Source organism: Xenopus tropicalis, chromosome 2 (assembly GCF_000004195.4).
Source record: "Xenopus tropicalis strain Nigerian chromosome 2, UCB_Xtro_10.0, whole genome shotgun sequence".
In the NCBI taxonomy this organism is placed as follows: domain Eukaryota; kingdom Metazoa; phylum Chordata; class Amphibia; order Anura; family Pipidae; genus Xenopus; species Xenopus tropicalis.
Window position 1 is genome coordinate 109,836,456 of NC_030678.2, and position 24,654 is coordinate 109,861,109.

At 36.2% G+C, this 24,654-nt stretch overlaps 1 protein-coding gene across 4 annotated transcripts in view; it reads left to right on the forward strand.

Annotated features, from left to right (window-relative positions):
* The window catches only part of st6gal2 (ST6 beta-galactosamide alpha-2,6-sialyltranferase 2), a 74,843-nt gene that overhangs the window by 41,681 nt on the left and 8,508 nt on the right, over nucleotides 1–24,654 (forward strand). For all 4 annotated transcript variants that reach the window (XM_012956685.3, XM_012956684.3, XM_012956683.3 and 1 more), the window contains 4 exon segments: nucleotides 1,375–2,353; nucleotides 14,624–14,721; nucleotides 19,832–19,933; nucleotides 20,020–20,194. In XM_012956685.3, coding sequence (XP_012812139.2) covers nucleotides 1,435–2,353; nucleotides 14,624–14,721; nucleotides 19,832–19,933; nucleotides 20,020–20,194 — 1,294 coding nt within the window. In that variant the 5' untranslated portion in view covers nucleotides 1,375–1,434.

Below are 24,654 nucleotides of genomic sequence, written 5' to 3' on the forward strand. Positions count from 1 at the left end.
ATTGGTGCCAGTGGGAGTCATCAGTTGGCCTAGTTTTTTGCATAACATCCCCACTCTACTTCCCTTAAGAGCAGTTCAATTCAGCCATGCTGTACATATTTGTGACAAGACCATGTAATATTGAGCTCATAAGACTATTCGTTGCTGCCTTTAGAATGTAATGAAAAAATCATGTACCGCTGCTGCTGAATTTAGTAAGCATAAGTTCATCAGTAAATTCTTGACAAAAGATTGACCAAATACTGTACCTAGTCCCAACACTAGTTTGCTTATTCAGATTTGAGATAAATTCAATATTTCACCACCACCAACAAAAAAACAAATTTGTTGCAGTTAGTTGTTGGGCATTTTAAAGTCATTTGACTTTAAGGCCATGGATTTATATCGACTAAGTATTTGGGATTCAGCAAAACCTGTTCATGAGTTTAGTGCATTTCTAATTATTACCTAAAGTTGGTTAAGATTCCGTTTAAAAAAAAAAAATGAAATATTTGCAAGATATGTGTTTCTCATTTAAACATGTATCTTGTTTTATATTCAACTACATATTCTGCCTAATTTTTGACAAAATTTTAGTTGCTTTCGATTGTTTGAAAGCTCAAGTGTACTTTTTAGATGTTTTAACCCTGCTAATGTTTCAGTATGGAAGTAAAGTTAAAACCCAGGTGCAGATCCTTTGTTCACCTTTCAGCGCTAAGCAGTATGAGCAATATGCTAAGCAATATCTCCTGATATCCTGATGGCCATCATTTTTGGAGATCATTGTGTGCTGGCAGTGACTATTTGCAAGTAATAAAAGAGAAAGTCTTACCTGCACACCCTGGCACTCTGGTGAAGAGAAGCTTGGTGCACAAATGCTGGAGGGATCGGCACCCTCCTGGGCAATCATAGACAAGAATAAGCACTAGCACTCAAAGCAGGTACAAGCAGGGCAAACCCTTGCAGTTTATTGCGAGCATGCACGTTTGCAATAAATTGCAAGGGCTTGCCCTGCTTTGAGTGTCAGTGCTTATTCTTGTGTAGTGACTTCTTCTAAGTGGCATAGACATTTTCATACATCTGCAGCAACTTTACACAATCTGGTGTGCTGAGAAAAGCCTCTGTAACTGCACTCATTATTGTATATTATCCCAATAATAATCTGATTATTTGCAGGTGGCTTCATGTTAAAAAAGGTGTATGCTTATGGACACTCATAATATGTATTATAGTGCCTTATACTCCTGTCAAATGTGTCTAAGCTCTACATGCAGCATCTAGGTTTGAAACATTAAAACAAAAACATTTTCATGTAAATTCCTCTCAAATTTACTTGTGAATAAATAAATGACATTGAACTGTTTGTACCTGACAGTGTCATGCTACTTTCTGCAGGTATCGTGTTCCCTGAATCATCATCAGTAAGTGCCAGAAGAACCAGAGCAAAACTGAGCCATGAAACCAAACTTGAAGCAATGGAAACAATTCATGCTATTTGGTATCTGTGCATGGGGTCTCCTGTTCCTCGTAATCTTTGTCTACTTTACGGACAGCAATTCTGTAGAACCAGTACCAAGCGCTTTCTCTTATGTCGAGTCTAAAAAACATTTTCCGCTACAGGGTAAACAGCGGGCCATAATGGGAGCACATCAAGATCAGTTATTCTCTTATGCAATTGATGACCAAGATTTACTTAAAGAAGGCATTTTAGATTCCTTTATTGTGGGCCCAGGTAGTATGAAAAAGATGGCTGGTGCAGACAATTATTTTGAAAGTGAACAAGAATTTATTATGTCAAAAAAACACAAAAGTCCACTTCGTAATAATCGTGAAGATGATGATGATGATGAAATCTATTTGCATAAAAATATTGATTCAGTTTCTGGAAAAAAGGCCCCGGCATATGGTAAAAGATATTATCATGACACACAAAGACAGCACAAAAAAATCAGAAGGAATATGCAACGCAAGAAACAGCATATGATTGAAGACTCTTATGACTGGAATGGATTTTCTTCGTCAATGTCCAAATCTTTTCTGCAGAAACTGTGGAAGGGCAATGTCTCATCGAAAATGTTGACTCCACGTCTACAGAAAGCCAGACGAGAGTATCTCAGAGCTAATAAACTTGGCGTTAACTTCAATGGTAAACAAAACTCCAGGAAACTGAATCCGCAAGAACTTCTTTGTGTTCTCAAGGATCGTGCCCAAGTTAAAACTTTAGATGGAAAGGATGCTCCATTCTCCAGTCTTGGATGGGAAAAGTATTTCCCCAAGATAGCTTTGAATAAATTATATCCACATGGCTTCTCAACCTGTGCTGTAGTTTCATCAGCTGGAGCAATATTGAACTCCTCCCTTGGGGCAGAGATTGGTGAGTTTTATGCTCTACTTTTTTTTTCTTAGAGCTTGATGGTGAGAGCTTTATAATATGAGCTTTGTTTGGCTGTGTGGTTAAAGATAACTGTAACGATAACATCCTTTTTATGTAGATACACACATCTTAGCATTATTTGGCACTACATAATTATATATTTCTGAGACATAAATGGGCTAATTCTCAAATTATTCTTAAACAGGTTCATTTTGTTTGTCATTTTCTTATAATTGTGTGATATCATGTCCTCAGGGCCATGGGCAGCCAAACAGTGGTGGAAGTAGTATGCAGTACAGAGCAATGCCATTATACCATGTCAGCATCGGTACTCTTTTTAGTTAGAGCAGTTTTGCAGAAAAATATATGTTCTTACTTTTTAAAGGGGTAGGTTACCTTTAAATTATCTTTTAGTATTTTATAGAGTGGCCAATTCTAAGCAACTTTTCAATTTGTCTTCATTTCCAGGTATCAAATGGGGGTCACTGACCCCAGCAGCCAAGAAACAATTTCTCTGTGAGGCTACAATGTTATTGTTGTCACTTTTTATTACTTTTCTTTGTATTCAGCCCACCTCTATTCATGTATCAGTTTCTAATTTAAACCACTGCCTGGTTGCTAAGCTAGTTTGGACTCTAGCAACCAGATAGCTGCTAAAACTCCAAAGTAAATAGCTGCTGAACAAAAGTGAAATAATTAAAGAACCATCAATAATATAAAATAAAGACCAATTACAAATTTTCCCAGAATAGCACTCTCTCCATCTTACTAAAAGTTAACTTAAAGGTGAACCACCCCTTTAACAAACTGTCATTGGCATATTTATAGAGGAGTTAAAAAAGGCCCCTGCACAGCTGAGCTTATTTCTTATATTGTAAAGTAAATCTGATGCTTCTAATATTTTTGTACTAGTATATCTTTGCCGGCAGGAGAAATAAGCACATTTTTGGAAGGGATAGTGGGAATGGATATGGAAAGTCAAAAAGTAACATGCAAACAGCAATGAAAGTATATAAGTACAAAAAAAATTGTGTGTGTATATATATATATATATATATATATATATCCAAAAAAGACCAGCAACACCGAGTTATATTCCAAAAACAATCAATTGTGTATTAAAAACGCATGAACAGCCAACGTTACGTTTCGGTCCCCATCGGGACCTTTCTCAAGGCATATATATATATGGCATGAAACATGGATGGAACTGATTAAATTGTAAGTATTTGACGGTGCTAGTACCAGTAATTTGCTACAGAATTTTGTAATAGAAACACGAAGCCCAATATTTCTTTGGTAGAGAAACATAACTGTTGAAACTGTAGTTAGCGTATATTCCTTGGACAATAGTCCACGTATTTGCTGCTAGGTATAAATGTCCTCTGAAGAGGAGCATCGTCTGTAAATATAGAAGATAAGAAGAAAAAGATAATATTTATCGACTTGTTCCACTGGGAATATGAAAACCATGAAAAGTAAATATCAGTTGCTTGACCTATTTAGTGCTTTTGAGAAACTAACAAGATGGGAGAGTAATAAAAGAAACTGCTTGCACAGCCACAGACAGTCCCTCATATGAAATTAGTTTCTGCAAATATAGCTCCAGGGGTTGCTCTTTGGGGACATGTTTTTTTAACTATAGTACTATGTTTAATATACTTTTTTATGGAAAATAAGAATTTGCTATTTTTTTATGGGAAAAAAAATCACATTATTTTTGTTCACTGAAAGCCTTTACTTTCTTGCTAAAGACACGGGAGGGACTATGAACTAGGATATCTTCAGGAAGAATGTCCATTTGACAATTAAGGAAAGAAATTGCTCCTTGGGGTCAATGTCCTTTTTACATAAAATGATTGGTACAAAATAGTCTTCATTTATTAATATTAGTTTATTCACAGAGCCTATTGACCCTGCAATAAATAGCTAAAACTGCTGCCATCTGTAACTTACATCTGGCACTACTGATGAGCGAAATTGTTTGCGAAGCATGGATTTTCGCCGAATTGCAGTATTTCGCCATTGGTGGATTTTTTTGCCAAAAAATGTCACCTGCATGAAAAAAGTTGTGTTCCGATAATTTTTTGCCATTTCGAGAATTTTTTCACAGTTTCGTGCATCTTTTGGCGAAGCAGAACTGGACATATTTGCTCATCACTATCTGGCACTAGTTGTAGGCCTCCCCACATGTTGTTTTATAGAGCAACAAGGCAAATGTGTGGCCAAATGCTAAGGGGATATTACCAACTTATTCAGTCAACAGTATCACTGAACAGAATCACTAACTGTACTGAACTGATTTCTTATGGGTATTAAAGCCATTCCTATGAAGGCAGTATCCATATGTTTTAGTGTTGGAGTTTCGTACTGACACCTTAACAAATGTAGTTTCAGGAGACTTTTCAGCCGCGGGTAGCACAGATTTCTGGCAGACAACTAATCTCCCAGTGTGCCATTATCCTAAAGGCGGGCTGCTATCTCTCAGAGCTGACTTGTACAACTTGCATACCACCATAAACTACCTGGCTTATAATAAGCACAGAAGGATACAAAACTGAGATTGTAGTTTTCATTAAATCGATTTAAATAGTGGTAAAATATAGCTGGCCTTCAGGCTGCCACTTCTGTACACCCCATAGGAGGGCTGGCCCAAAGTTAGGGAAGCGCTGCCTTAGAGGGTAGTAAAACTTTTAAACTAAAAAAATCAAAATCAGCAAGATCAGTCATCTATTGATTCCTTAAAATAAGGTTTATATTAGTAAATGTCATTAAAAGGATCTAAGTACCGTATGTTTTTTTACATTAGATTTAGAACTCTTTATGAAAGTGGTTTAGTATTGATTTTGTGCCTCACTCGTTTGGTCTCATTTAATATTAAAGAGCACCTGTCCATCTGCCTATAAGCTGCCTTAAGTGGTTTAAGTCCATCTTGTTGCTTAAGCCTTAGGCAACAAAAGACCTAATCCAACACAAACCAGGTGAAAGTCTCTCCTTGACCCTGTCACATTACTATGCCTACCTTTCTGTTCCCTCTTTCACATGATTGCTATTGCATGCTTAGGTATGCTTACCATTTTTACTTTACATTAAATTCTTTTAGAAAAAAAAAAGAATTATGGGCTGTTTACAAAAGCATGATCATTTTCAAGCTGGGCAACAGTTAGTTTACAGGAAGGCAATTCTCTTTTTGATGTTACATCTTTAATATAATAGGAATGGAATATAATGGAATGCCACAATGTCATGGTGCAATCAGATTTGTAAAATGGATAAATAATTTTGGGTAAACAGATCAATATTGTGCTCTGAGCTATGGAATGGTGCAATCTTGTATTAGGTAATTCCTTATCCTTATGCATAAAGAACAGCCAAAAAAAGGCAAATGGACAAAGAAAATTTACACTTCACTAAATAGGCAAGTTTGTTTTCTAAAACTTTTCTGGCAGAAATCCCACTTTAGTAAAAAGACCCAGTAGACATTGTGCGCACAACCTGATCTGATTTAATGGAACTGAGTGATACCTCACTGCATTCATGCCTAAATCTCAGCTTGTTAAGAAAGAGAGAGAGTGTTGCTTTGTGTTTTTGTCAAAGTACTTGCAGCATTTACAACTTTTGTCTTACGCTTCTGAACTTTTTGAGCAAGTGCTATCAGTGTTTAAAACTGAATCAGATCACAATCACAGACAAAATGCTAGTTTATATTAAGGTTTATGTTAAGAATTTAAGTTCAGTGGGTAAAGGAATTCCATTTAGGGTCCATTAACACACAGGATTACATCTTTCACTATAGAAAGTCCAAATAAACTGTAGTGGAGGGTTTTTAATGAACTATTTAAGCTTTAAGATGATAAATGTTCATGTTATTATTATGTTACACAGAAGGAAAAGGGAGAGAATCACTTAGGTTAACACTAATTCATAAACTGAGACAATACAGTGCCAAGGCAAAACAGGTTGTAACAACTCAATAAGAGGTGCCGAAAGTAATCTACTAGTCATGGTGTCAAGCTAACTAAAGTTCTAGTCATGGTGTCAAGCCTTACTAAAATTAGCAGAGGTCAATCTAGCTATAGGTAATGATTAAAATAAAAAATACCCTATGGCACCAACACAGCAAAACACAAAAGATGTCAGAAGAGTTAAATGCAGCTGCAAATAATTTTCACTGTACCATAAAGCGTGATTAGTGTTGGCTGCCTGTCTGCATGAAACTAGTCTGGTCAAGGTCCTTGGTCACCCCCTATTGATTCTTTCACTAAATGGTTTCATAGCATCACTTTATAGTAATAAGCTGGGACTATATGATTCATTTATGTATGCTTTTTATTCTAGCATTTTCTTGGAAGCTGAAAGTAATGTCACATTCTCTTTGCTGCTGTAACTGTGTCTATTCTTCTGATAAGGTTTTTTACTAGATGTCGAAATGTTGCCAGGACTTGCTCCCAGTTGAGCTGGGCAATGTGGGCAATCAGATCTGGCTCACAGTATTCGGTCGGGTTATGGTGAGGGATCTGAGCAGGCCAGACAACTTTTTCCACTTCCATTGTAGAAAAAAATGTGGTTTCGGGTTTTCCTGAATCTGCTGCCACAAAGCAATTAAAAATGCTACACAAGACAGTTTTTTGTTTATTAATGACATAAATGTGGGCATTCAAGTACTGTCTCTATTTTATCTGGTGGTATTAAATTGTGTAAAACTATAAGTTCCATGTAGCATGCTGCCACTTTGTAGAGTGTTCTGACTAAATTGGAGAACTGGGCAGCAAAATGGAAAATGAGGTTCAGGTGCAAGGTTATGCACTGTGGTAGAAATAATATACATGTGAGTTGTATGCTAAATAGTATAGTAAATAATGGAATACATCTAGGCATTGTCACTCAGTGACTACTAAAGGAAATAAAGTGCTGTCTTGCATAAAATGTGCATTAACTGGGCCGATGAAAACATAATTTTGCCTATTTATAGGTCCCTGGTAAGGCCTCACCTTGAGTATGCAGTGCAGTTTTGGGCTCCAGTCCATAAGAAGGACATAAATGTGCTAAAGAGAGTGCAGAGACGTGCAACTAAACTGGCAAAAGAAACAGATCAATTAAGCTTTAAAGAAATACTGTCACAGTTTTTTTGTGGAGAAAAGGCACTTGCAAGGGGACATGATTGCAAGTAAATCAGAGGACATTTATATTCAGATAGCGGGGGATCTTTTACCTATAGAAAAGATCAGCTAACCAGAGGCCACCCATTTTGTAGTTGAGGAACTAAACTTTAATTTGAACAGGAAAGCTAGTTCTTCACAGTGAGGGCAGTGAAGCTGTGGAATGCCCTGCTTGTTGATGTTGCAATGGTTAGTTAATGTAGTATATATAGTTTATATGTGTATATGTGAGTCTATAGATAGGTCTGTATAGATACAGTATGTGCCCTGGGGTTTGTTTGAGGGGATTTCTTAAATTCCATCAACTTTGCAATTCACATTTTGTATTTTGGCAGACAGAGTTTTTATGGTATGTGATAAACCCAGACTTGTCTTTCAGAATTCCATATTCCACATCCAAGAAGTTTTTTGCTACTTTATGCTATATTGTTCATATATTTTGATGTTGCAGCCTGCCACTGAGGATATAAATACTATACAACACATTCAAAATCTGATAACTCATGTGAAACTTGTTACATGAAAGCACTGATTCAATGCCTTTTTCTTTCCAAAGGTCAAGTATATTTTCTTAAATTGGTTAAAAGATTGATGCTTAAATTTTGTAATTTTTAGGTTTCTTCAAATGAAAAAGTCAAAACGGTAGAGCCAATGAATCTTTTGGAGTAAATATGTCATCTGAAAAGTTTAACTGAAATGTTTGTTCATGCTGTTTGGAAAGACTTCAGAAAGAAGCAGAAATTAAGGAAAATATAAAACCTAAAATGACTAGCTTTGTTATAGCTATCTCAAAGGGCACTATCCACAAACATTCTTTCTTTAATGGGAAGGAGTTGAGTGACTAAAGAGAAACTACACAGAAATTAACCAATTAATTGTAATTGTCTGTCTGTGTAGTTATTTTTCTACAAGCTATTTTCAGACTGTTCTTTTTCTGAGGTCAGACTTGCAGACTTTTGAAGCAGTCGCCCTACAAATAACTTAACGGCCCAATATCTTGAGCCTTTTTCTGGTCACAAATATATGGACACTCTGTCTGAAATGGCATCTCCTCAATTGGAAAATATACTGCTAAGTTCCAAACTGTCTGTGGAAGCAATGTCAGCACAAGAAATTTCATGGGAGCATGGTATTTTAATGGTCAACCTGAAGCAAACAAACCTTGCATTTCCATGCACAATGTCATGTGTTGGATGGGGTTGTGTAAGGGTTACTGCCATTGCACTCTAAAAACAGTGGAAATATGCCCTCTATATCAGTAAATGGCATTTTACTGTCTGGTAGTGCAATAGAAAAAATAGGTATAACAGATGCAACGGGAACATTACCTACCTGAATGAATAATGATGACAGTAAAGTTTGGTGGAAGAGGAATCATTGTCTAGGGCTGTTTTCCATTGTTTTGGCTAGTGCCCCTTGCGTTAGTGGAAAGGAGGTTTTAAAGTGTACAATGAGATTCTTGACAATTGCTTGCATCCTTTGTGGAAAAGGCTATTTCCTATTTCACCATAATAAAGCCACCATGCACGAAGCAAGGTCTGTACAAAATGGTTATGCTGAGCTGGGTATGGACGAATTTGACTTGCCTACACAATTAAAATGATTCCAACACTCTCCCTGCCAACATCTCATTCCAAAGGTATTAATCTAAACTCAATCAAACACCTTTGGGATAAATTTAAATGCTGACAGTGAGCCAGGCCTGATCCCCCAATATCAGTACCTAGTAATGTTCTATACCCAGCAACGCTCATGTGGCTAAATGGATGCAAATTTACCCAGAACAGGGAGCAGCAGCAAAGGGACACCAACTTCATATTAATACCTTTGGTGTTTGAATGAGATGTTGGCAGGGTGGGTGTTAGAATCATTTTCACCATATAGTGTATATGACTTAAAGGAGAAGGAAAGTATAAAAAAAATCCATAGTTATGTTTTTAATTGTATGTTCAGTCTTAGTCAGAACACTCCTCTGTGTTGCTTAGCCTGCCTGCATTTAGCCAGCTTCTCCCTTTAGCAGTTGATTGACTTTGCCTCACTTCCTTTAGATACCTCAACCCATGGACCCTGAGCTGTTGCTTGTGCACATCATTCAGCTTAATCCAATTTTCCTGTATATTTTTTTTAATGGATAAATAATAAATGAATGACACGCTGATGCATGTGCATAGAATCTTAGCATATGGGGGAAATGATTTGCAAGAGGATAAAAATGATGTCTGCAGTCTCTTTCAAATAGCCAGCGTTTCATCTTAGAATATAAAGTAAGAATGGAATTCTGATAAACAAATATGGTGGTTCCCTTGGGGACTTTAGGATAAATATATATAGGCTTTCTTGCATTAACACCTTTGCTTCTCCTTAAACGGTATCCTACAGACACACAGAAAAGTTTTTTTTTCAATATGATATATTGAAATGGCTTTGTGCTAGTATATGGCACATAATTCCCCTATATATGTGTATGTTTTGTATGTGGCTACTATAAACCAAGTTTATCTGATGTTTTGTAAATTTTCCCAAGAGAAAAAATACATAATAAGAGGAATTGTTTCAGAAAAAACATTTGGTAATTGTTTTGTTCATAGAGCATACAGGTGATCATTGTCTTAAAACACATTATTTAATTGTATGCAAGTACAATTACAAAAGTAATTTCTCAAGACAGTTAACTAGCATTACAGGGACTAAATGTCATAAAATACTTTTTGTGCCTACGTGTTAAGATTAGTTCTTCCTTTTGGATACGCCTTTTACATTAAATTTGAGGCTGAATTCTATCTATGCGCCAGACTGCTTGCTTATGGTGAGCTTGAGGCATTTTAATTGACTGTTAAAGCACTAGGTCCATCTGTTTTTTTATTACCACTAGTTTTGTTGTCATTGTGTACCTCCCAGAAATCCAAATTGAAGATTGTAATAGTTAAGGAAATGCCAATACTGATACAGCCAACACCCAGGTACATTAATTATAATAATACTCCAAAATCCACCCAAGTCCTCCTATATATATTGTCATTTAGTACTGCCACAAATATAGTGATAGGTGATATGTAATAGATTATGAAGAGTTTTCAAGGCCATGTTTGTAAATAAAATTATACACAGCAGGAATGAACACTTTTAAGTAAATTTATAGAGCAAAATGTAGCAATATTTTCCGACAGTCTGACACATTAATTTATTTTTAAATTGTATTACTATTTATTTTGCTTATTAGTTACCGGTGTAAAAATGTATTTGTGCTTATTACTGTTACTTATATAGTGGCAACATATTTTCAGTACTTTACATTGTTCACATCCAGTTCAGTATCCAGAGGAAACCCACACAAGAACAGGGAAGCCATATAGCTCCTTGTACATAGTGCCACAGCTGGAATAGATCCTAGGACCTCAGCCCTGCAGGATAACAATGCTAACCATGGATTTTGTTCTATCGCAAAGCATAAGCATTAAATTAATTTCATTTATGAATAAGAATACAACTGAAAAATGTTTCATTTTGCATAGCAGGAAAAGTTAAAAGATCAATAAGTTTCTGGGCAGGTTGTTCTTAGGTCTCACACACTGTTGAGATATACAACTGGTCTGAAACTTTTCAATAGGGCTTTACCCTGGATGTTTTTGACTGAACTTGTCAAAACTATGATAGTTTCCAAATGCAAACAGTGAAAAACAGATCCCCTTTCGTATTGAAGCTTTCAATAAGATTCTATAATAACCATTTTAGTTAAATGGTATAATTCATAATACATGTTATACTGTATTTAAAAACAATAATCTTTTAATGTAATTTCCTTATTAGTCATTAAGCTGCTATACAATTAATCCTTATCTCATTGCTGCCATCATAGAGCAGGCGGTTCTGGCACTTTAAATCCAAGTGTTAAAGCAATGCCAGGAAGCTCTGTCCTATTATCTGCAGGTCTTGTGGCTAAATCAATGTGACTGCTGTATTTATGGGTCTGTCCTGAATGCTTGGCAGCCCCTACTTTTCTACATTAGCACTTCTTCACTTAAAGATGCTGTCATTTAGCCTGAGTGAAACCGCATTCAGAGAGGAGGTAATTTCTTTGCCATTTGATTGTCTCCAATTCTTTCTTTTTTTTTGGAGCACCTTAACTCCTTCACTGGGCGAGCCGCAAGTAATCATCAAATCACTGCAGCTCCTCTGGATGTGCATTTTCCTATCTATTTTTCTTCACTTTGACACAAATGAGTCACTCTTAACCGTCTGTGATAGATTAGAGCTGCCATCATTATCAAGCCACCGAAAGCGGTTTTCTGGAGCAAGTCATGCTTCTAAGAGTGGGTAGCTTCTCAGTTTTCAGCACAGAAGAAATACATTTAATATATTCTACTGTTCACAGTTGAATTAGAGAAATCATCTTTGCATGATATGGAGGATTTAGAACATTACCAAAGCTCTTCACATTATTACTAATTAAAAGGTTGCAAAGTAAGCCAGGTCTCTTAAGCTAAAGTGTTGTATACATCCCAAATGCATCATTTCTGGTATTTCCAACCCAGCTCTAATCAAAATCAGCCAGCTTGATCATTATAATTATACCCTTCACAACAAGAAGCAGCAGAGTGATGTTTCCAGATGTGCAGGGCCATTACATGAAGATGTTGCAAAATGCATTGCTGGAAAATATGCAGAATACAAGCAGATATTTAGGTTCATTATGTGTGCCTCAGTGATGCCTTAAGCCAATGGGGATGGTAGCTCTGCGGCTTTATTGTATGCCATATTTTATTTAAAGAAAATACAATATAGCTCTCATGTTGTATCCTTTAGTTAACATACCAAGTACATGAATATCTATATATGTCTGATTTGTGTGTTTAACATCATTTTGGAGAAAGCAGTGATTGTTTCTATGTTTGTTATCCTGAAAGCAGCCTATATCACTATGTGATTTTCTCCCAAGGCTAATCGTGTTAGATCTATCTGCCCTCCTATACTGGCTCTGTGGATTGGCCTTAATAGCCTAATGGAAATGGTAGTCATTAAAGTCATTTGTGCGTGAATTCAATTAATCAGGCAATTTAATTAGTTATATTACAGAGGAAAAATCCTCGATACAGCAGTACTGATCTGCAATAATACTGAGAAGAAATAAAGGTTCTTTTTCCTTCTAGCTGCAAAGCTATACACTGCGCATTATAATGTTAAAGCCATTATTATAAAAGAGGCATATTCCATCACACACAGCTCAGTTTATTATCAACTGCCTGTGCAGAACAAATTAGGTTACTTAATAAATTGACAATAAAATTGATCTTCCGGATCTATGTTCTTTAACTTCCAACAAGAAGTAATTGCAGACACATATTTACTAGAGTAGGGTTTTCTAATATGCTATTGCATGTATGTATAACTTCATTTACATAGTCCTACTAGCATACACTGTGCTGTACAATTCTAGTTTAATTAGCACACATTGAACAAGCCTAAAATTTATCTCTAGTTCAATATAACAAGGCAGGAAACCTATCTACATTCATTTTTAAATGCTCTCAAGCTTCTGTTAATCACAACATGTCTCTCTTGGAATGAAGCATTGCCACGAAGGTGCAAATAATATCTTTCCTTATCCTGTCAGTAGATGTTAGTGTCAAAATGATTCCCGTTGACAATATTTTAACTGGTTATTTCCTCAGAATTCTGTATCTTGGGGGAAAATGCCAAGAAATGCAGGTATTATAAAAAGCCATTATTAATGGAATGGACCAATTGCTGACCTGATTGCCAGTGACAATTTGCCTACAATTTCTTGTAAATGTGTCTTGTGAATACCTATGGGGGAAAGTACCAACCTCAATTTAGTGTTAGATTTGTTTTATTTAGAAGCACTCAATATGAATTCTAAAAAGTGAATCCAGACTGGTACATTTCTATATTAATACTGTATAAGTATTTCTATTTCTTGGAAGACTTTCTACCTGAAAGAATGTGAAATGTGAATTGTATAACATATCCTCTCCTGTCGAAGCACCATATATTTTAGCTATATGATGATTTTTTAATGTACTGTACCCTTTTATGTGTTTGAAAGTTTGCTTCAAGGTAGCTTGGGAAAACACAGCTTCAGAATGCAGATCCAATGGTTTGGGGGTACTGAAAGAGTGATGAAAGAATAGATCATGCTATGTTTTAAATCCAAATTAATGTAAAAAAATGCTAAAAATGGCTAAGATTTATTTCATGTTGGGTTAAACGTATAAGACTTTCAGTGTAGGTTCTACTTGGTATTTGCCAGAAGCCATTAGCCTAAGAATAAAGCAAAGGACAACCGCAGCCGCACATAACTTTTGTAGCCAATTTCTCAAGTCAGACACATTTTGCCTAGAGCAAATTCTGCTGACAGATGATCAAAACTGCAGTTGCGGAAGGGCAATCATTTATTTAAATATTACATTTAATAACTAATTATGGACTATTAAGATATGTTGAAGGGGTCATTTTTTATCATTGGCTAGGAAGGTGCTACTAGAAGCATAGTGGGAATCATACAGTTCAAGTAATTTCATACTGTACCATAACACCAGGACCTCCTTTGATAATAGAGCTCTAGTATCATATTATAATGTAATATCTAGGGTGTAAGGTCATGCCTTGAGCCCCACATTGGAGTGTTAGGTCATTTTGGAAAGCCCTGCAAACTTAACTGGTGCAATCCGAAACACTAGGGTTTTTTAGAGGTACAGGTATGAGATCTATTATCTGTAGAGCTTGGGACATTGGCTGTTTCTGTCATTTGTATCTTTTTTTATTTTTTACCAGTATTTAACTGTTAAAAAATAGACCCCTATAACTTAGCTCTACTAATAAATGTTTAAACATGAAATAAACCCCATAGGATTGTTTTCCCACCAATATGGATTCATGCGGCTTAGTGCAGTAATTACGGTTTTATTATTATAAAAAAAACAAAAGATATTTTAAAAAGTTGAAATTATTTGCTTATAATGGGCTTTATGGGAGATGGCCTTCCAGTAATTCTGAGCATTCAGGATATTAGGTTTCCAGCTAAGATAATCCCATACCTGTGTATCTAACTGCTCCCATGGGCTTTTAATACTATATTTATGTCATTTCACAGATTCGCATGATGCAGTGCTGAGATTTAATTCTGCACCAACACGGAACTATGAAAAAGATGTTGGAAACAAGACAACGTTGCGAATTATAAACTCTCAGGTAACTTTGCATTCCGATTCACACAAGTCTTTTTTAGCGAAGTAACAAATATTAGAAGGTTGCTCAGATTACAAATCATATTAATAGGTGTCAAATATTCTTTTAAAATATTAACTGTACATGACATGTAATTTGTCATATGCAAGATTTGCCATACTCTTAATATCTACATGATGCATTTTGAGTGTCCTGTTGATCAATTTAATGTTTAGCTTTTCAGGGAATGTGAACAGAATCACAGAGTTTATGAGTAAATAGAATAAGTGTCAGGTTCAAACTGAGAAACATTACAGATATAAGAAATGTAGTTAGCTTTGGAAACCCTGTGATATATAAATATCCTTAAATCTTGATTTGGGGTAAAAATCATTTAACTAAATGTAACAGGCTACTCCCTGCAACTCCCAGCGAACAAAGCATGGCACACAACTCTGTCTTAGGTGACAATACAGCCACTGCTCATTGATAGTTTGATTAGAGAGTGAGTGAAAATATCAGGCGTTCCCTATAAAATTCATATTGTGTTCATTAAAAACATTTTACTGTGAGTAGATTTTTTAAAACTTGACTGCCTTAACCTTTCAGAAATAAAGACAACATCAAAAAATCAGTTCCCACTATATATACTGTTACAAAGCACCTAAATTATGTATGGGCATCTATGGCCAATCAGTTGTCAAACCCTATCCTATGCCTAAATGCTGTGCTACACCCAAATGTATAATGGCTGAGACTTTGAGGCAGATTAATGAATACTTGAGGCTCAGGTTGATACAAAATGCCTTAAGGGTTCATAAATCTGCCGCAGGTTATATCATGGACCTTTTAGGTTCAGTTTCCAATCATAGTCTGCACAATATGCCCTTGACAGTGCTTTGCACAGCTTCCTTGTATAACGTTACTAAGTCATGAAAAGTATAACTCTTAATTTTAAAATACTGCCTGCCCTTTCCCTTTTACATTTTAAGATCTCATGAGCAGGAACCTCTCCATTATTCTTTATGCTCTGTAATTTTAATAAGAGTCTGTTGGGGATAATAGTGAAAAATGAATTGCTATTAGTATTTTAAAAATGGCAGTTGCCCTTTATCAATTTTAAAATATGCCTGCTAATCTTTCTGGTGTAAATTGTTACCTTTCAAGCCTGCTGTTGGTGCTCACTGTTTTTTGTGGTTACAATTTATGGGTACAGTTTTATTTCTGTCGGTTACATTCCTAACCTCATCCTCCTGTGGCTACAGGAAAATTCTATTGATAGAACTAGAGTGCCACCCAGTGGGTTGTTGTACAAACAACTAGTTCTAATAGCCTGGTCTACAGAATATTCAGCTAATTAAACAATATGCTAGATGCCTTTTTTTTAAGTGTTAATTACAGATACACATCAGATAAATGTGGTCCTTAGGTAAAGCTTGACTGAAAATGTGATTGCTCCCTGTTGCATAAAAGATGTCCGTGATAATGGCTGAACTAGACAACTGTATAGAATAGAAGTCCTAGGGGGAGATTTATTAAGACACGAACGCTTGCAGCGTTCAATCGAATGCTCCGAGCGTATTTTCACCATTTTTTCCGTGACTTTTTCGTACGCTTGCGCGTTCTGCCGCTGTTTACAGTCGTTCAGGACGAAAATTTCTGGACTTTCGGATCGCCAATACGACATTATCCTGACGAATGCGATTTTTTCGTAAGCATTTTTGTGATATTTGCGATCTTCAGAAATTATCGTATCCAATCTGAATTTTCTCGTGTTTTAATGAATCGGCCCCCTGGTGTGGGGGATCACACTGATAGAAATGCTAAAATACCAATTGCCCCTTTCTGCACTTATTTTAAGCACCTTTTATTTCCCCAGAAAAAGAATGATATTATAATTTTTAACATATTGGTTTAAAAATATTGCAGGCTTTACAGGTTTCATTCAGGTTCAGCCTCTGCCCTACTAGAGCTTACAATCTAAAATCCCTTTCTTAATCACTCAAGCAAGAAAACACACAAGGGAAAATGGGTTTTTTTAAGAAGCAAATTTTTCTTTTGTGTTTCTGGACTGTGAAAGGAGATGGAACCACCCGGGAGAATATGTAAAGGAACCCAGCACTAAAGGGCAGAAATTAAACCTCCATACTTGCACCTGCTATTCTCTGCTTTGATTTTGCCACATGCTTACAGCTTGTACTAAATATGTACTGTCAATTTTTTAATGAATACATAATTAACAGGGTCCTGCTTTGTTTACCCCTTACTTTGTCCTTTTCCCACCCCCTAGAATGAGCAGATTCCATGCATCCCCTTTGATGCTGGCCATAGTTGGAACAATGCAGTGCTATTTAAGGAGTTTAACCAACAACTTAATGTTTAGTATATTATAAAATGGCCTGTGTTATTCATTGGTCTTCCTAGAGTTTCAATTATTTACCTTGCTTTTTGCCTCTTTCCTGCTTTCAAATGGGAGTTTAAATCCCGACATCTAAAAAACTGTTGCTCTGTGAGGCTACAATGTTAGTGTTATTATTATCAGGCACTTTCTTATTCATCTTCCAGTCTTAAACAAACCAGCAGATACCTGCTGAACAAAATGAGAAATAATTTTAAAAACTACAAAAACTTGAAGACAATTTAAAAACTGTCTTAGTATAACACTGTTAGAGGAGCAACTCCTTTAACAGGTTTGGAAACTCTACAGTGCATGGCACTCAGGTCCTTCTCAGCCAACAGAGTAGATTCTCTTTACTGTGGCAGGTGAGAGGTTGAAGGATCAACAAAATAGCACCTAGACTCTAATGCTTTAGAATCAGAGAAATGGTTTAATTGTGCTCATTGCTTAAAGGGCAGCTGTGGTTGCATATGGGGAGTTCTGTTGTGCCAATGATGCTCATCTATGAGCTGCAAAATAAGGATCTTTTTGATTCTAACAGCAACACAGTCATGCAGAGTTGTATTGACCTTTTATTCTCACAGAACATTGCTTTGTGACATCAACCTTCACATTCTGTCTGACAAACTTATCTGCAAAACTCTGCCACAAAAAAATCAATCTGTACTTATACTGGAACAAGACAAGAAAGCATTTTAGCAGAGCCATGACACACAGATGGGTGCAAGTTAATGAAATATAATAGGACATTTTATACAACTAAAACTATATTTATATTTAGGCAGTATCTATAGTGTAAAGCTTTATAACTGCAACACTTACTTGTCTCTCCTCTGTCATGTCCTGTACTCACCACATTGTACAATTCTAAAGCAGGGGTGTAACCAGGTTGCATTCAAAATACTTGGTGGGGAATTTATTTTTGTTGTTGGTAGTTTCTTAAAGGGCCAAATTTTGTTTTATTGTATTTACAGGAATAGGATCAGTTATCCAGAAACTTGTTATCCATTAGTACAGGAAGGCTAGCTCCCATAGACTCCCTTTTAATCAAATAATTTAAATTTTTAGGAATGATTTCTTTTTTTCCCCTCTTACAATAAAACAGTAGCTTATACTTGATCCCAACTAAGATAAAAATAATCTTTATTGAAGGCCACAAATCTTATTGGGTTTGTTTGAAGTTTAAACAAATTTTTGTACAATTACAGTATGGTGATCCGATTTACAGAAATGACAGAGGTGAGTACAGAAGCAAACAGAACCTGACTTACTGCTTGTCTTTGCCCCTTTCTCCCATCCTCATTTTTATCCCTGTGTTGCTCCCTTTGCATATTCCTTTCCCAACACTCACGCCATAGAAGCAGTCACACCACTGCCCTCACACTGGGAAAAACAAATTGCAGTTTCCCATCAGATTCACTGAGCTGCTGGCCAGCTGCCCACATTGGCTAGTATCCTACAGTTCTGAGTGCTGCAGACCCACCTAAGCAGTCTGGGAAAGAAGCCAGTTGAAGCTGAAGTGGTTGAGTGGTGCTGGTAAAGTTTTGGGGAAAAAAAAAAGCATTCTTATTCAATGACTTTTCCAATTTTTTTTTTTTACAGTTAACACATTTTAGAAAAAGGAGAGTGAGATTGAAATATTCTAGTGTTAAAGTCACCATTAAATTCTTAATAAAGAGCATATTTTTCATTACTCTAAATCCATAATATACTCTAACACAGGGGTCCTCAAGCTTTTTAAACATGGAGCCAGTTTTTGGTCCCTCAGACTGTAGTCCTCAAATTATGCCCCCCCCCACGTCCTCAAACTACGGCCCGCTTCCTGCTGTGTCCTCTCGCTCCCTGCTCCCCCGCTGCAACCTTTGGCTCCCTGTTTCCCCTCTCCCTGCTGCATCCTCCCGCTCCTTGTTGTATCCTCCCGCTTCCTGCTCCCCCGCTGCAACCTTTGGCTCCTTGTTTCCCGCTCCCCGCTGCATCCTCTGGCTCCACGCTGTGGCGTGTGCCCTCCAGCTACCTTGCCCCCACTCCCCGCTGCATCTGCAGACAGGTTATAGCCAGGGGTGAAGACACACAGTGGGAGCTGGGTAAATGCCCTCAGGCTGTAGTTTGAGGATCCCTGCTCTAACATTTAAAGCATTATAAAATATGAATGTTTGTTTATTAGAAGATTAGGGCTTATACTAAATATTATTAAAGAACCCCCTGGCCTAGGGAGATACATGAAACCCAAGGTATATGCAGTACGGTTACCATATGCAGTCCTTTCCCAGACATAACTATTATTCTTTATAAGGTTCATTTTACCTAGGTAGAATGGAATGAATGAAGTGGATAGGCCTATGTGTCCCATGCTATATGCAATCAAGTGCCCATAACATTTTCTTAAATCAATTTGTAAACAAATAATCTTTCTATATAATGTATTCCTGTAACACTTTAGGCCTGATGTATTATTCAGCTCTTTATAGAAGATGTCCAGTTATTCTAAGATAAGCATATAGATTTCTGCATCGGTCTTTGTGTTCTGAATTGTTCCTGCTAATTTGCCACAGCACCGTCATATTGGTTCTTTGTCTCACTTGATAATAAAAATTATTATAATTTACTTTTTATAAAAATATGAAACAGTAGATAAGTAAAGAATATTTATTGTGTGTTACTGAGCTGAAGGAATAGAACATGGAATAGAGAAGTGAAACTATTGTGCACTCACAAGGAGATTGTCTTTCATTGCAGATTCTTACCAATCCGAACCACCATTTTACCGACAGCTCATTGTATAAAGATGTCACTTTAATCGCTTGGGACCCATCTCCGTATTATGCAGATCTTCACATGGTGAGCTAAATTCACTTGATAATATCAAGATTGTAGATAACACATTCTTATACCAATTTCTCATAAGCTAAGTGTTCTTTTTATAGTGGTACCACAAACCAGACTACAACCTATTCCCGCCATATGAGAAACATCGTAAAAGGAACCCAGACCAGCCCTTTTATATTCTTCACCCAAAATTCACATGGGAGCTGTGGAAGATAATTCAGGAGAACAGCAATGAGAAAATACAGCCCAACCCTCCCTCATCTGGATTCATTGGTACGTTAGTTCAGCTCATTGATTGAGAACAACTTGTGCTTTTATAATTGCATTTCACAGCTTTTAGCTTTAACCTCAAGAGTGAAGTTTAATGGCCCCTATTGATTAAAATATAATTCTATTAAAGAAAATTAAAGCTCTCCACCACACAAGCAGGTGCTGAAATATTTTGTTAGCGAGACAGTTTACTCCAGTGTAGACAATAATTAACATTTAACAAGGTTATTGTTCCCAAGGGTACATTAAGAATGCAACGAACCTTACAAAGCAGGAATTATAGATCAGATTTTAGAAAACAAGTGCAACTCAAATTTTTATTATCACTCGTGAGTCACATAAAATTAATATATTATGGTAAGCAGCATTTATTTCCCAGAATGATGTGGTACTTTTTTGGAGTTCTTGGCTGAAAAAAGTCATTTTTTGCAGCCCTGTGGGGGTCCTGTAACTGTGAGCTTATAGCAGTGGGCTAGCTTTACATATTGTGTTCCAGATATATTAGGACAGAAAATAATAAATTCAAGAAACATAATGTGAGCTAATTTCATAACAAAGTTCACCGCAAAGTATTTATAGACATACAATCTAACATGTTTTGGTATTATTTTATTAAATCTGCTGTTAAATATATTGGGTACAAGGAACATTTTACGTAAAAATGCTATGTGTATTGCATATACATTTCAACCAACTATTTTACATTCCATTTAGCCACATATACTGAATTTTTTTGCCATGCATTGAAAGCCAAAATCACACATCTCAAATGATCGGATCCGCCCGATATTGCCACCTTAGGCTGGCACATTGGGGCATAGATCTCTTGTCTGGCAAACAAAGGAGCAGATCTTACAATATATGGCCAGCCTAAGTGTGAGTAGCCATGATGGGATATACCTAAAGAAATGTCACCTTTACAGATAAAGTAATGAATATCAAGTGGAATAGCTGATACATGTCAAAAGAACAAAATGGCCATGAATAAAATGAAAGTTGTGCCAAAGCCATCAAATTGCTTTTTGGCAACCTGCAATTTAAAGAATGTACAATCCTGTTGTGAAGGACTGCTGCCATTTGGTTGCTAGTAAACATCCAGCCTCAGTGATAACTTAAGCGATTCAATGTATTCGATAAGCTGTAGAAGTGAGCAGTTCAAAGACTCATCCCACTCCATCATCCAGAGGCTAGTGATCTTTAAAAATAGTAGCTTTCCCTTAAAGGAACAGTAACAACAGGAAAAATGAATGTGTTTTCAAATATTTAGAATATAATGAATGTACTTTTGCCCTGCACTGGTAAAAAGTTGTGTGTTTGCTTCAGAAACACTACTATAGTAAATATATATATATATTCTACAGAGCTTATCTGTCAATTAACCTGTGCCACTAAAGGAACAATAACACCGGAATATGTTAATTGAGGTATGAAATCTATTATGTGGTAAAACCCGTTATCCAGAAAGTTCTGATTTACAGAAAGGCCAACACCCATAGACTCCATTAGAAGCAAATAATTTGAAATTTTAAAAATGATTTCCTTTTTCTCTGTTACAATAAAACAGTACCTTGTACTCTATTCTAATTAAGATATTTATCCTTATTGGTGGCAAAATAATCCTACTGAGTTTAATTAATCTTTAAATAACTTTTGGAGTAGACATAAATATGGAGATCCAAATTACCAAAAGGTCTCTTATCCAGAAAACCCCAGGGCCCGAGCATTCTGAATAACAGATCCCGGATCTGTACTTAACTCACCCCAAAACTGCCATAATAATAGGCAAAGCTTATTTCCCCTTGGATTTTTTTAATTGACATATTTTGGTGTTACTGGTACTTTAAGGCTAAAGTCACACCAGAGCTCCTGCACTCCAATCAGCCGCCTTCTATGACTGCTTCCAGAACCACTGGGTGCAGGCACATGAAGAATATTTCAGTGCCAAAATCTGTTTGTTTAAGATTGCAGCTGCCATTTTATGTAGCTTCCTGATTCAGCTCTAGCCATTATAGCTCAGATCACACATTCCTAAGGGTGGGGGGAGTGAGTTTTATGAATTCTTATGGGAGGGGGGAGCAGGAGAAGGGAGAGAGGAGAGAACTGCACAGACTTTGGTCCCAGGAATAAATGATTTTTCTGAGAGAGGAAGTCAGATATGGAAGAACATGTTTGCAAAAAAGGAAACAAGAAATCCTGTATTTCTTTTGATAGAGAACTCAGTGCAGCGTTTCTGTGAGTGCTTATGGCTGTATTTACATAGACCTTTCTGATAAAGCTTACTTAATTGTTACCTTTCGTTCTCCTTTAATAGCTAAGTGATGTAATTTGCTATGAACTACAGTTAAGTACCAATAAATAACTCTGTTGTGAAGGTATGTGCAGAGAAGGGTTTCTCGACTTGTAATTACATAATTATCAATCTCTAAGATGTAGTGCAAATTTGAAAGGAAACAAGGATTTTGATACCTTCTCTTTTTGGCAAATTAATGGGACTGAGAAAACAGGTAAAAAAGAACAGGATAAAATGTCAAGGTCAGCCTTTGATTGTCCCTTGTCCCTCTTGAATAAGTAGGAAATTGGATTTTAATCTGTTGTTCTCTGTAGAACCAAATAATAGTGTACTTTTGTGTCCATGACACTAATGCATTTGGTTAATTTTACTTAAATGTAAATAAAGATCATATCCCAGTCCCTCATAATTTTCCTGATTTAGGAGATTACAAAATCCCTAAAATTAATTTGCATTAAAGAACATTGGAATCCCTGCCAAGGGATTGTGTTATGTGTGAAAATGCAAAAGGGAGCACTGTCACTTGATAATGCAGTTACACTGACAAGGATATGGCAATTTTAACAATCTTTATTGCAAAATATTTTGGGGAGTTTTGCCACCTGACTGAAACAGACAATTTCACAGAGGACAAATGCTCTATGTGCCATTACTTTAAACATTAGGGGCAACAGCACATAAGGATTTTGTTTTTTAGATCATCAAATGGCATTGTAATCACAGTATCCCTGCTGGTGCACTAACCTAAAATTCTTGCTGCAGCATTTTTGAGTAACAAGGTAAGTGCACCAGCTATAGCAATTACAACGCAAAACATAAAAGGCTTTTGTGGTTTAAAGTAAGTGCAGGTGTTGCCTGTTAACTTTTCTGGGCTCTCTGCCAAAAGCTACCTATTTAATTAAGTTTGAGAAACATTGTATCTTTTTTAGCATTCAATGCAGGAGATCAAAGTGAAATGAGGGACTTTTCAGTAAGAATCCAGGACTGCGGGCTGAGCTGTTAAAATTGGGACAGTTGGGAGGTATATATACACATACATATACACCAAAAATAGGTGCCAACAGTTCTTGAAAGTTCTTGAAACTATTGTATTTTGTTTTTCAATAAATCACGTATTTGCACTAGTTTCCTAATGAGTGTAGTACCAGCATCCTGAACAGGCGTTGACTGGCAATTTGTGAAATATGGCAAATGCCAGAGGGGCTGCTGTAAGATGCCATCAACAGTTACTATTTAGTGGGTTGGTGGGGGCTGTTTGGGCCTCTGTGTACTTGAAATGCCAGGGCCTATTTTGAATCCCAGTCCAGACCTGCCCAGTACAGCTGACCTATGTAGTAAAGGGTAGTGCTCCTCTTTGTCCTAATATATATTTGTATATATATATACATATATGGAAAATGCCCTTCCTATAATATGACCTTTTACAGATTTTTGGATAAGGGATCCCATATCTGTATAATCTATTGCTCAGTAAAGCTCTTTATTTATTTTATTGATGACAATTTCCCATCTTAAAAAAAATATCAATGAATTTTTCACCTAAAATTTGTTTTCTAAGCCATTTTTCATAAAGGCATTTTTTATTTTAAAAATGCACAACAAAAATAGGAAGAAAATGTGTGCCATATTAGGTGAGCTGTTTTAAAGCTTGGTGATGTATGAATTATTTTTCTGTAGTATTTTTTAAATATCTTTGTCATCTACTTTATTATATCAAGTATGGATATATGCAGTTGAAGTCAAGCCAAAACTAAAAATGATAATGACTCATGATTTAAAGGTGGAGACATTCACCAGGTACGAACCCTACCATACTTAAGTTTGCTTTCTTCCCTTTAAACATTAAGGTGACACGATACGATACACTCAATGAAGTATTGGTTATCCAGTGAAGTGATTAATATTTCATGTGAGTCATAGGCCACAGTCTGCAAAATAGTATTATATCTAAATAATATAATAATCACTGTCACTATTACAATACATACAGGTACAGTAATATCTCCATTATGTGTGACAACACAATACATAGGCTTTATACACTACATTAAATTCTTTGTGAGAAATCACAAAACAAAAGTCATACTTTCTAAATTGTTGGATAAATTAACAACAGTAAATCAATTGATAATAAAAATGCAGAAAACTGTTGAGGGGATTTGTGTAATAAGGC